We start from the raw sequence: 14232 nt of genomic DNA, 5'->3' as shown, positions 1-14232 counted from the left end.
TTATTTCTATTTTTAACTTTCATTTAGGTCTTACATGATGTAGATCTTCTGCTAAAGGAATGAAAATGCATTCTTTGTATTTTTCAATTCACTGAATTGTATTAGATTTGGTCCTGTATTCCAGATCTTGCTAGTATGATTAAGTAAAATTACAGATTTATAAGTGTTTCTGTGAGAGAAACGTATGAAATTAAAAAATAAGTGAATATTTTTTCCATTCCATTGATAAGTTTCCCTTAACGTGACATAAAAAGTTAAACAGATCCTTCATGACTGCTGTTTCTTCTTACAACACAACTTCCTCTTGACAGCTACTAAAAAGACAAGTAGTCATAAGTTTTTTGGGTTTTGCTTCATGCTGAGGTCTATATTATTTAGATGAACATTTGCATGCAGAGCATGGAGAACTTTCTTCTTCCTCCATTTGAAAAGAATGTAGTATAAATTAATAGAGATTCAGCACATTTTACAGTTACTGTTCAAGTTCAGCCTTTGAGGATCTATGACTTGTAACAAAATAAACATTATATGAGTCACACAGAAAATGTCTTGGGAACATAAGTAATTCCCTTTTTATGAAAGCAGTACTACTATTTAATATATGTTATTATACAATATTTTATTCTGTATAGGCAGAAATGAAATAAGATCCAGTCTCCAGCAATGCATTGCTGCACAAAGTAGAATTGTATGAAGTATTTCTTTTTTCAAGAATGCTGTGGTTCTATCAAGATAACCAGTTGAAGTCACTATCTCATATGGCTGAAGAATTTTCTTAGAATAAAGTAACTCACTGAAAGATATGAAAGAAAGAAATAAGTATTCTCTCTTAAAGCAAATTCTTAAACACAGATACATTCAGCGAGAACTTTCTTTTAGTTTGAACTCTTGTCCGTAGTCGTAAGTGGTTCAGTTTTGCTGTTTGTTGTTGGTGCCTGTGTCCCCCCCTCCGATAAACAATTAAGGATTGGGGGTGGAGTGTGTGTAGCGGGGTGGGAGTGTCTTTTTAATCAGTTACCCTTTGATCCTAAATGTCAGTCATGTTACATCACTTCAATAAATATCAAACTTACAAAATTGCTTTCAACTCTGTCAAGTCACTGATCTTTTCTGTATGTTTAACTTACATTACTACCAAGGGCAAGTCCTATATGACCAACATAGTGGCTTTCTATGATGAAGTAACCACAGCAGTGGACACAGGAAAACCAGTGGATGAGATCTATCTGGACTGTTGTAAAGCCTTTGACACAGTCCCCCACAACATCCTTATCTCTGTATTGGAGAGATATGGATTTGATGGGTGGACAGTTTAGAGAATAAGAAATTGGTTTGATGGTCATATTCCAAAAACACTGGCCAATGGCTCTATGTCTAGACGGAGGTCCATAACAAGTGGTGTCCCTCAGGGTTCCATACTGGGACCAGTGCTGTTTAACATATTCATCAATGATATAGGCAGCAAGATCGAGTGCACCCTCAGCAAGTTTGTAGACGACACCAAACTGAGTTGTGCGGTTGCCACACTGGAAGGATGGGATGTCATCCACAGGGACCTGGACAAGCTGGAGTAGTGATCCTGTGTGAACCTCATGAGGTTCAACAAGGCCAAGTGCAAGGTCCTACGCCTGGGTTGAGACAATCCGCGGTTTCAATAAAGGACAGGGGATGGTGTGATTGAGAGTAGCCCTGCAGAGAAGGACTTTGGGGTGCTGATTGATGAGAAGCTTGACATGAGCCAGCAAATGTGCACTCGTAGCCCAGAAGGCCAATGGTATCCTGGGCTACATCAAAAGAAGCATGGCCAGCAGGCCATGAGATGTGATTCTGCCCCTCTATTCCTCTCTTGTGAGACCTCATCTGGAGTATTGTGTCCAGTTCTGGAATCCTCAACATAAGAAGGATATGGAACTCTTCGAGTGGGTCCAGAGGAGGGCTACAAGGATGATCAGAGGGCTGGAGCACCTCCCATATGAGGACAGGTTGAAAGAGTTGGGGTTTTTCAGCCTGGAGAAGAGAAGGCTCTGAGAAGACCTTATAGCGACTTTCCAGTACCTGAAGGGGGCATACAAGAAAGCTGAAGAAGGACTTTTTATAAAGGGATGTTGTGTTAGGACTAGGGGGAATGGCTATAAAATGGAGAAGGGCAGATTTAGACTAGACCTAAGGAGGGATTTCTTCACCATGAGAGTAGTGAGACACTGGAACATGTTGCCGAGGGAAGTTGTGGCTGCCCCATCCCCGGAAGTGTTCAAGGCAAGGTTGGATGGGGCCTTGGGCAGCCTGATCTAGTGGTAGGTGTCCCTGGCCATGGCAGTGGGGGTCGGAACTGGATGATCTTTAAGGTCCCTTCCAACTCAAACCATTCTATGATTCTGTGCTTATGGATTCTGGATGTCCTCTGAGATACTTGTGACACACTTATGAGGTCTGATGAACACTGAACATCTTTTGGTATTCTGCTTTCAGTTTCTAAATATAAGCAATGCATTCATTAATACTCCCTAGGAAATTTTACTTGGAGTATCTCCAAAAGAAGTTGTTTTTTGAATGAGATGGTCATAAAGTGGAGGAAGATGAGGGACAATGATAATAAACTTTTCTTTTTTTGTGACAAGACCGCTAATTTTCCTATTGGTTTACCATTCCTGATGAAGAAAATACATTACTATATCCTTACATCCAAGAAATAAAACAAAGGGGAGTGACAGTATACAGCTGAGATGAGCTAATAATCACTTCTAGCTACTCTGTTGCCTTAGAGCTCCTGCAGTCCCGTCACTTTGTCATGAGTATCAAGGAAATTATGTTGACTTTTGAGCCCTGATTCAGACTTTTCTTAAGTCATGTTTGGGAGAGCTGGCATTCTAATTGCTCCATGAATTGTTCCAGATCAGAGTGTGTTAAGCACTGACAGGCTTTACTGGAAAAAAATAAAGGTATGTAATTTGACAAAGTGACAGATTAATACTTTACCATCAGATTGGCAGGACAATTAGACAGCTTAAAAGTTTCCAACATCTTAATGTCTATGTTACTTCAGGAACCATAGTAAGCCCTACTTTTCTGAAGCATATGTTGCCATTTCAGTGACAGAAGAAACTTAGGCTATCAAAGGATTTAACTGGATTACAAGGCGTCTTGTAGCAATTGCATTTAATTCTAGAAAATTAAAATTTAGGGAATTTAAGTTCAGAATGGTATATTTATTACACTACTCACCACTGGTATGACATGAGCTGATAATTCTTAGTTCTCTTTTTATGTATGAATCAGTCTTATGAGCAAAAAATGAAATAAAACCTGAACTACAGTATAAATACAACTTAATCAAGAGAAAACTATGTTTCTAATGTGCTTCCTTCTATATTATAATGTAATCGTGATCTTAAATTAATATTTGTTTATAATTAAGTTGGTTTGATTTGGTTCCACTTATACATAATACTGTATGCAACCCGTATGGTTCTCCACTGACAACAATCTGATTAATATGATTCAAGCCTGGAGGAGTACAGATAGATTTTTAGTATATGAAAATAATGCCATAGGTCTGTTTTCCATATAAACAGTCTTTAAGTCAATTGTGGACTATTGATGATTCCTTGAATGTGATAGATGCAATATTAAAGAGCTGGTACAATCATTAATTTAGGTAGGAAACTTTTTAATGGAGTTATTCTATAATTAGAGGAAGAGTAAAAGAATATTGTACCTTAACCTACTGCAGGTAAATGTGATAGAAATAGCTGTGAAATCTAAGCAAGGAATTCCATTGCTTGGGAGATATTTCTTTAGTTACATGTCTGAGTCATATTAAATAACTACATGATGTGGTATAGTCTGTTCAATTAAACAAAGGAAATTCATCAAAATCTTATATATTCTTTATCTTATTTGACTGTTCCTCCCTAAAATGGAGGCAGGTGTTATGCAAGGGTGAACAAAATCAAAACTTCGTGTATGAAGTAAATACTGTTGGAGTTCTCTGCTTTACAGTGTCTCTCTTACACCAGTTTCAGGTTTAATGGACTTCAAAGGCATGATATGTGTTCTGCACCACTACAGGTAGAAGCAGTATTCAATCTTTAACTTGAAACTGTAAAATGGAACAGATGTGTTGGGACTCATGCAAGAAGATTTTATAAATGTTATCATGTTGAAACTTGAGAATGGGCTTTTCCTACCATTACTGGCTTTTTGTTTCTGTATTTCCTTGATTAATGCCTGCCTTAAATGGTCTAATCATTTTTGGTTTTTTTGTTTGTAATTCTATTAACGTAAACTTTTAAAGAGGATGTCATTTTAAAATGGACTTTTAGCTGAACCTAAGCCCAGCTTCTAAGACTAATTTATTATCAAATAAATCAGTAATCTTAACCCAGAAACAGTTCAGGATTAGACTGAAGCTGAAATGCATAAATGTTAGTAATTATATTAATAGAATTACAGAGTTGAAGTGAAACCTTAGAAGTGATTTAGTGCATCCATGCTTTCCCAAGGTAGCATTAGCTATGTTGATAATATCCTTGTGAATTTTTTTTATAAAAGCCTCCCAGTGGTGGAGACTCTATAACATTCCATCACTACATTTATCTTCAAAGTTTTTTTCTAATTTCTAACCTCATTTATCATTGTTACAATCAAGATATTACTTTTGATCTTTTCCATTATAGCATGTAAAACAGATTGTTACCACTCTTGCTTTGCTGTAGCCTTTTATGAAAGTGAAAACAGCACATGAAAAGTGCTATTTTCTCCCTCAGCTGCTTTCTCTTCTGGCTTATTCACTTCCATTCTTCTAGCATAACCTTTCTTTGAATTTTAAAGAATCAGTTACCTATTTTGAATTTCTTATGGCCTTGCTTTATAGTTTTGGTTTTTTTTATTTTTATTATTTTTAGTTTTAGAGAACTAAACATTTCATGTTTGCTTTGAAAACTCCACTCTGGTTTCTCTTGAAACCAGCTAATTACATAGACTTTGACATGCTACAGCAATGAGTCTTGCTGTTCTTAGTAATTGTTTAAGGGATACTTTTGTTTTACCATTTTTCAAGTAAGGTATTGAAAATTCTCACTTACATTCTATATTCCTTCTTTCTTGCATAACAGGATAAGATGTTCACAAATCATTATTTTATATCCTCTGTCATACATTCTCTCACAGTATTAATCATTCAATCAATGTATGTGTAACCCTTTCTGTGCTCTGAAGTGTTTTCTTAAGCACTGAATAGAATTTCAGAATTGTGCATGATATACATGAAATTATTGTAGTCCAAAAGCAATTAATATATTCATTACTTCAGTGCAGTTGGCGTACCTCAAACAGTTGATTTGTGTTTGACTTTATTCAATAGGACTGTTTTGGAGATGGCATGCACTATCTCTGCAATATACGATAATGCCATATTCAGAATGACAGAAGTCCAAGCCTTGGGGCACTAAATGCTTCTTGAGATACATTCAATTGCTGTTTAACTGTATTTAGCCTAAGGTGTAGAGGAAGAAGTTGCTGATGCCTTCAAACATGTTTAAGTATTTTAATAGAATCTTGGCATGTCAGAATATGCCACAGCACTAGCTGGGGTGCAGTTTCTGAATCACTGCAATTAGGAGGAAAGAATTTCAAAGACAGTACTGCTGTGACTGTGTATCACTATAGCTTAACTCTCTCCTCCTCTTCACTTCCCCCCAACAGTGATTTTCTACAATATGTATCCTCTCAGCAGTTTCCTGCGTTATTGTTTTCTGATCGTCTAGTGAATACTTTTTATGCTTTAAGAGATCTGTTGTGTCTCCAATCACACAGGTCATAAACCAGACAACTATTTAATGTAAAAGCTATGGAAATAGACCTCTGTTTATTTACACAGTCTTACTAGTGTTTCACTTGAATTTTGGATGGTCCTTTGAATATACTATATTTGTGTACGGAGTACCAGAAAAGGTGGGATGAAAAGTGATTCATCCAAACTACAATTTCTGTCATTACTGTATGACAGTCCCTATTCCTTTTCCTTATCTCATAGTAGTTTGGAACAGGCCTTCTTTACAGGTCCTCAATAACTGGAACCATGTAAGGATGTTATGAGCCCATCAATAGGGAAAAGCAGCAAAATCTGCGTTTAGGCATTGATTTGTCATATAGACTATTTAGAACTCATCTGCCCATTGCTTCTCAGATTCTGTGGACCGGGCTGTATGGTTTACAGAAATACTGTTGCACTGCCATGCAGTGGATATGCACTGTATGGCTGCTGTGGTTTTGTACTCCTCCAAGAAAAGTTCTATAGCTAGGAATGCTTTCTGGGCAGAGTTCTTTTGGGGAATGTTAAAGTTACTGTATCTAGATAGGATGTCAGTATTGCTTCAGAGGGCATTCCATATTCAAGGACAAGTGGATCAGAGCTTTTGATTACTTAAGTACATCTAAATGCTGTTGTTACCATAGAATTCTTGTGTGATTTACAAAATATGAGAAAATTAAAAGCCCCTTGCATCTTTCTACAAAAGAGTGTATGTGCTACGATCATGTCATGACTAATTTACAACACTGCGTTTGCATAGAATATATTACCCAAGAACAGTTGTTAAGAAATGTGCAGAGCGGACCCAGAGTGATTGTGCATGCTTGATTATATTCCTGAAGTGTGTGTGTACGAGACACCATGTAACTTATAACTTGTACTCGTTGACTACTGTGCTCATAGTACTTCTGCTGTACTTGATGAAATATATTGACCTCCTCTCTTAAGGAATTGGAGGAGAGAAAATAATGGAAAATTGTTGTGTGGAGTACTGTAGTGGTTAATTTTTTTAGCTTTAAACAGGATATAGAACATCATATTGCCCTTCTTCACACTGGCGTGGTAGGTGCCTTCCTTTTTTGATAATAAGCAATCCTTCTAGCCCTAAAGCAACAGTCAGCTACAATCAGCAGAACATGAGCATACATATAAATAACTCCATTCATTTGCATGCTTCTATACAAAGCTTTATGGAAAATACAAGCTAACACTGCCTCAGAAATTAGCCATACACTTATAAAGATTTGTTGGATTACTGAAAAAAGTTATTTTTTTAAAAGAATTATATTTAACAGCCAACGTTAGAAATCTGTGGTGGAAACTTATATCAGATGCAATGGGAAAGTAGATTGTGAGACTCTGTAAATTAGTGTTCTCCAATTTTTTTGAAGCTGAAGTCTGAGCAGTTGCAAGTGAATTCTGTTTTATAAAGATTCATTTTTTTAAGTCTCTGTTTACATGTATACATAAAAAGTTGTCTAAATATGTGCATTTTAGGGTCTGGCTTTGTAAATAGTCAAGGAAGAACATAAAAAAGAAATATGTGTGAAAATAACTTAGATGACATCTTCCATTGTAATTCTGAAGATAATTTTATGCAAATATATGTTTAAATTTCAGTAGTCTCTGTTAAAACTGTTTCAACTATTTAGCATTGTGATAAAATTTGTTCAGTAATAATTGCCATTTTAAACACTTAAGTCAGTTTCCAGTTATGCAACTGTGGTAGAAATCTGTTGTACTCTTAGTAATTTGGCAACTGCACTGACAAATTCTTTGCTTGTAAGCTAGCAGTGTGGTCACTACTGAAGTGTTTAACTTTTAAATCGAGAACTGCTTTAAAAAGCATGTCATTTGGAGATAGATACGTTTGGATGTAAATTATGCTACAGGACAAGAGAAACTTTTTTTTCCTCCAAACACAGAGATTGTTCACAACTCGATAATGTAAAAAGAACATAAAGAGGGTCAGTCTGTTCAGGGAATTTGCAAAATTAATTAAAGTTAATTACTTTGTAGTTAAAGCTATGTGACAGTTTATTCAAAATGAAGATTAAATCTCTGTTATCTAGAGAAGTGTGTAGAAAGTACACAAGTTTTTCTTAACTGACTAGTTTAACTACTTGTAACTGTTTAGTCCTGACAGCACAGATGTTTTACTCATCCTTTGGTATAATACACACATAAAACTGTCACTTACTTTCCTGTGATGCTTCTTCCCCTGGCCCCCAATGCTGAATGTCCATGTTTTACTCAGGAAAGAAATGAAAACACAACCGATTTCAAAACGTGTTAGATTAAACATGCTCTTAAATGCTGTACTGATTCAAGCTCTCACAACAGATGCAAGAAAGCAATGGAGTAGAAGGCTACATTAACTGTACATGCCAAATACTAATTGAAGGGTATTTTAGAGGAAATATGTCACACTGGATCCAACAGCCTGAGGGAGGTGAGGCTGCTGCTGCTGCTCCATGTCTCTGGGTCCAACCAATAGCAAAGATGAAGATGTATTCACACAGACACAGAGCACACACATACACCAAATATATACACACTGATCACAGACCCTCAGAACACTTACAGAAACACAGACAGCACCAGCAGTCTCATTCTGCCTCCCTCTCTGGCTGGACAGGCTAGAAGTCCACTAGTGAGAGTGGACATGCACATGTGTATATATGCATATGTACACATAACAGAAAGCACATACCCAGAAAGAGTTTGAAAGGAATTTAATGAGAAGGTTGGACAGACAGCACTGATCAGGCACAGGGCACAACCAGACAAACATATCACCCAGAACACTATTTAACGTGACTGGCCCTTTTATTTTCTTATCTCTATATTTTTCCACTCTTGTTCCTCCCCAGCTCCCCTAAACGCCTTCCTTGTCGTCCCTTTGGTTCCTTCTCTAACCATGTTTCAGCATAATAAGTCCTGTGCTATCCCAAACTGTTTTTTACCCATATCTCATAACGTGTCCTACACACCTAAGCAGCAATCACCTTCTTAGACAGAAAGGTAATCTAGAAAGGAGCTGCCAGTGACTCACAGTGATGGTTTTCACACCTGAACAATGGGGCTAGGATAGCCCTGGGAGGGGCCTGAAAAAGGTGACTGTTCCTCCGGAGTCCTTGATTTGGGTTCCTATCTGCTGCTGTACACCCCTGTTTTCTGGGACAGGCAGATGGACCTTTCATGGGCTGATAGATCCTTTGATGGACTTGGGAGGACCCCATCAGGATATTATTTGTGGTAGTGTTATCCTGCCAGTGTCTCTTTGGCTGTTTTGTGGGTGTGAGGATGAAGCATATCACATAACCCAACAAGGCAGGTCTGCAGAATTACAGATTGTTGCTTCAGAAAATGAGGCTGAATTGTACAGCATCTTCATGTTTTGCAATAAAGAATTCTAATATTTGTCCAGAAGTGAATAGGGGATGCACTACAATGCAAAATGTTAAATTTTTCAAGCGCATCATTCAAGGACCACTAGCAATGGACAAATTTTTATCAACCCAAATAATACTGCCTCAAGATTTGCTTGCACTAAAAATAAACCATCAGACATAATAAGACATTAACTGTTCCCATGTGGAAAAAAACCAACCCTAAATAACAACAAAAAGAAACCCCTTTCAATAAACACATACTCCTATGTTTTAAATGAAGGTCAGACATATTGCCTTGATAAGCATTTGCTAGCATTCTGCCATTGTAATAACTGAAATATTAGTGGTGGTGTCCAAAATGTGAATCTCCTACTTGGTGTACAAAAAGCCAATAACTACATCACCAAGATACATGGTTTTACACAGGTTTGTGCAAATCCCAGGTGTCTGGAGGTTTCTCTGAAATCAAGCACACCCCAAGGATTTTGTTGCTTCCATTAACACACACAGTTACACAACGACATACATTATTTGTTGTACCAGGTCATTCCTTGCACTTTCTGCACAAGCTACAAAGGGGTCATTAGGAGTGCCTGATGTTCATCACGCCCAAAATTACCTGACAAGTTCACCCATTAAGTCCTCCTAGTCTCCTCCCAATCTCCCTTCAGTCTGCTCCCATTCATCTCTCATTCTCCTCTCATTTTCCTCCCAGCTACTGGCTCACTATGCTCAAACTGCTGGCTTGGAACTTTTTAATTTACTTAAGTTCCCAGTTCCCCATTCAAGTCATGCTAATAAACTGCACTATTATTTCCAAAAGCCTAGTCTTGCTTATCTATAGAAAACAGAACCATACAGCTGAATAAACTTTAAATAAAAGTACATGTTCCCATATCACAAAAATTACCAAAGACAATTGTTAACTGGGAACCATCTTGTGTAAGTTGCCTACCTGATGATCCTAAGATATTTTTAAGATACTAATGAAAATATGATGGGCTTTACCAACAGTAGCAAACATAATCTTTAATGGTCGTTGTTTGGAAAAAAGGCACTGTTTGAAGAGTTTACTGAGATATAGTTGCCCTCTTGTAAAAATATGAAGAGGGGGTTTCTTTTCAAAAGTCAAAGCACATCAGATGCAGCCCAGCAGTTAATTATGGTTCTTACCTTTACAGAGTGCCAGAATAATACTAGGTTTAGTCAACAAACATGGGCTTCAGAATCTTACTCTCTACTTAAAACAGCTGAGGTAGCTTTTTAATTAGTTTGTAATGCAAGTATCAGAATAAAAATATTAAAACTACCTGCATTTTTATCAAGTAGAAGTCAATTCTGCAGACCTCTGCTAGTTTTCAGGAAAAGCTCTTACAAGCGTGGTAGCTAGAAATCTTAGGCATGGTATTTGGAAACAGGACACATTCTAACACAAGTCACATATAAAACATTAGTGCATCTATTCAGGCAACAGCCAGATTTTTTCTGCCCTTAAACATATATGGCAAGACTTAGAACAGCTTTATCCTTAGATATTGAAACAAATTTATAACCAATAGCAGTTTTTTGTATGCTCCTACTAATAAGTGGTTGTACAATTCATGTAACATACTGTGTACTAACAGTGAATGCACAGTCCTTAGAAATATAAGCAAAGGTTTACATTATGTGTGTCCCAATAACAGAGCTGCTCATTTGCAGGATGCTAACTATGCCCATTGCAGGGTCCAGGGTCTCAGGTTCTTTTTGCAAAAAAATTGAAAGCGTTCCTTAAAAAAAATTCAAAGAAAGGTATTTTTAATAAGTTCAAGGAAATTTACAGTATAGAAATAAGTGCTTGGTTGTCTTTAGACATAAAAATCATTCAGTGCCTAATGTCAAATGCTTCTGAGATTGGTTTACAAGCACAAGAATTGGCTTAGTGTTATTTTTCAATTATTTAGGTTGAGGATAATTTTACAGATATGCTTGTTGTCTATGGGCACATACAATGTAAAAAAGACTTTCTTACCAAGGCCTTTAAAAATACCTTTTATGAATTTAAGGATTCTCAGTTTCACTGGAAGTCATTGCAATATTATTAGTTGTTAAAGACACCTTTATTTTACTTTCAGATTCAAGGCCTCTACCAGATGTAGCCCTGACAGGGAAGTGTACCCGAGAGTGTGATGAATATGGCCACTCGGACTCCTGCTGGATGCCAGTTCGCACTTCTCCTGAAAGAAAGCAGAAGAGCCAGCCAAAACTCTCCACTTTCATGCCTGTTGATGAACGGGGAAGTCAGGAAAAGCTGGCCAATGGAGAAGCCTCCATCATGGGTGATCGCAACAGAAACCTCCTTAATAAAAAGTTGACCTCATCCTATGAGACCTTCAGTGCGGCTAGTTTCAACAAAAATGAAGAAGGCAATCCAGAGGATATCCCCCTTACACAAACAGGGGAATACAAGCCATCCCCTGTCAATACTCTAACTAGAAGAGAAGTTTACCTGTAGGCTAAAAAGCAGCAAGAAAGTTCTTTCATATTATAAGAAAGAAAAGGGGCAAAAGTCTTAAAATTGAAACAATTTTAACAAAAATATAAGAAACAAAAAAGAGGTGGCCACCAAAGAGACAAAACATCTGCCCACCACTTCTGCCTCCATATCAGGCATTTAAAAATACTGCCTGCCTGACTATACTGTACAATGTAGAAAACGTTGTTATTTGCATGTGTAATTCCCCTTGACTGATTTTTATTTTCCTAAGTCTGTGGTTGCAAATTCCTCCACAGTAACGAGCTTGATTAAAAAGAACACAACACACTGTTATTTCCCTTTTGCAGAAGCATGAGTAAAACCACTTATTTTGTTTGATCGTCACCTGGCTTGTTGAAGATAACAGGTCAGGGAAAATGTATTCAAAACATATCATCTGAAAATTGCTGATCCCCATCAGGGACAATCCTTCAGAAACTATACAAATATAGAGACAAGTATAAAGGAATAATCATTAATAGGCACTTTGTGAAGACCACAGCTTTAATATTCTCAACTCTTATCTGAGGCTGGAAGCAACAGAAATACTTTCAGCCTGAGACTGCAGTCAAAAACTTGGCATACCTTCCTATGATTCATGAACTCTGGTTCTGTTTTATCCATAGAACAAATGTGTTCTTGCTGGGTCTCTTTTTCTACTCTCTTGTTCTCTGTAGCGATGACTTCAACATACACACAATTAGTAACACATATACTATAGGATAGCAATGATAAACTGTTGAAATCTTTATTTTGGGCAAAATTAACATCTAGCTGGGAAGATGGTAATGACAAAAAGGCCAAAGATCATACAATGGATCAGGGGACTGCTAAGTACTGGGGCTTGGCTTAGAAAATGAATATATTCACAAATACACACATGTACTCATAACACACCCTTAGTTACATTTTGCACAGCAGTACAGTTCACAAGCCCAGATGACACAATATTTTTATTTCCAGTGCAGTTCAGTCGAATGCTCAAAGGAAATGATGTGGGGTTTCTTTATAATGACATGATACGTTGCAGCAGATGCTGCATATGATATGCTGCATATGCCGGTTCCAGGGAATTTTTAAGATCAAAATTAAAAAGTAAGAGTAGAAGTAGAAGTAGAAGTAGAAGTAGAAGTAGAAGTAGAAGTAGAAGTAGAAGTAGAAGTAGAAGTAGAAGTAGAAGTAGAAGTAGAAGTAGAAGTAGAAGTAGAAGTAGAAGTAGAAGTAGAAGTAGAAGTAGAAGTAGAAGAAGGCAGCTGTGTTAATGAGAACGCTTGGTGGGATGGAAAAGGTGGACAATGGAATGATGCAGTGACAAGAGAGTATCACAAGTCAAACACAAAACCTTCTTTTCAGAGTGCAAGGAATGATTGCTAAGTCTTCTGTCATCAATATTGCAGATTACCAATTACTTCAATTATGTCAAAGATGTAATGCAGGTATTCTTGAAACACAAGTGCATTTAAACCAAGAGAAGTGCAATACTAAATGATGTCAAGACTTGGAACACTTAGTCTAGGTAGAAAATGGTCTGATGAACAGTGGTATGATACTCACATAGCAGATCAAGATGAGTCAAAAGAAGTCCAAGCTACCATGATATGCAAGAGCTCTGGGCTATAACGATTTTCGTTGTGAGTGCTTCTTGAAAGGAAGAGGAATTGAAACAGGTTTTTGTGCAATAAAAGCAACAAAACATGCAGGACTTCAACTAGTTGATTTGTAGCTGATGCTGGAGTAACAATGACAGATGGAACTCAGGCATTCAGATGAAAGTGACAACTGAGCAACACAGCAAGGACATCTTGTGAAGGGGGAAAGCATTCAAGTCCCTGGCTGTTTAGCCTGGCATTAAGGCATGGATAGATGGCTCTCTAGTATACTGTAGTCACCATGTAGCTTTGGGTAGTTTCTTGCTTTGAAGAATTGCATAGAAATAACCTTAAAGATTCTAAAGTAGAGGTTGGTAAATCAATACAACTCATCACATTTATCTTTTAGATTCACTTTTCCATATAGTGGGATGCGCCAGTATTGGCCATTTTGTTCTTCTCTCTCAAGTTTGCTTTCTTCAAGTAACATTAGTTTGTGTAAATCAGTTATGATAAACGGGCACATTTTAGAAAGAAAATATTAAAATCAAAGATTAATAATGATTGAACATTTTTATGTTTAGTTATTTAAGTAATATGGAGAGATGCAAACTAGTACTTTGTATGAGACTGCATACAGCAGTTACTGCTTTGTATAATCTGTAAGTACCTGTTTAAAAATGCTTCTAAAAATGCTTATGTAATATATACAAATTTTTCTTGCACGTTTCAACAGAATACAAAATTGCATAACACAAATGTTCAACAAAATTTACTTTAATAAGATTTTATTTAATATTATACACACAGAGAAAAAAAATTAGGTAGCTTGGTTCTGTATGTTCTTAGACCCTTTTTCTACAAAGCTAATAACACAGGTCATAGAAGACCTTCAAAGTAAATGGATCAGCAGTCACTCAC

General features: G+C 36.9%; 1 protein-coding gene across 5 annotated transcripts in view; it reads left to right on the top strand.

Annotated features, from left to right (window-relative positions):
* PCDH7 (protocadherin 7) overlaps positions 1–12830 on the top strand; it is a 272207-nt gene extending 259377 nt beyond the window's left edge. For 4 of the 5 annotated variants that reach the window (XM_069856196.1, XM_069856195.1, XM_069856193.1 and 1 more), the window contains one exon: positions 11322–12830. In XM_069856196.1, coding sequence (XP_069712297.1) covers positions 11322–11701 — 380 coding nt within the window. In that variant the 3' untranslated portion in view covers positions 11702–12830. The remainder of the gene's footprint in view (positions 1–11321) is intronic. The other variant, XM_069856199.1, reaches the window with a different exon arrangement.
* The last annotated feature ends 1402 nt before the right edge of the window (positions 12831–14232 follow it).

The sequence above is a fragment of the Phaenicophaeus curvirostris genome, chromosome 4 (genome assembly GCF_032191515.1).
Source record: "Phaenicophaeus curvirostris isolate KB17595 chromosome 4, BPBGC_Pcur_1.0, whole genome shotgun sequence".
Lineage (NCBI taxonomy): Eukaryota > Metazoa > Chordata > Aves > Cuculiformes > Cuculidae > Phaenicophaeus > Phaenicophaeus curvirostris.
Note: the sequence above shows the minus strand (reverse complement) of the source record. Positions and strands in the feature narration are given on the sequence as shown.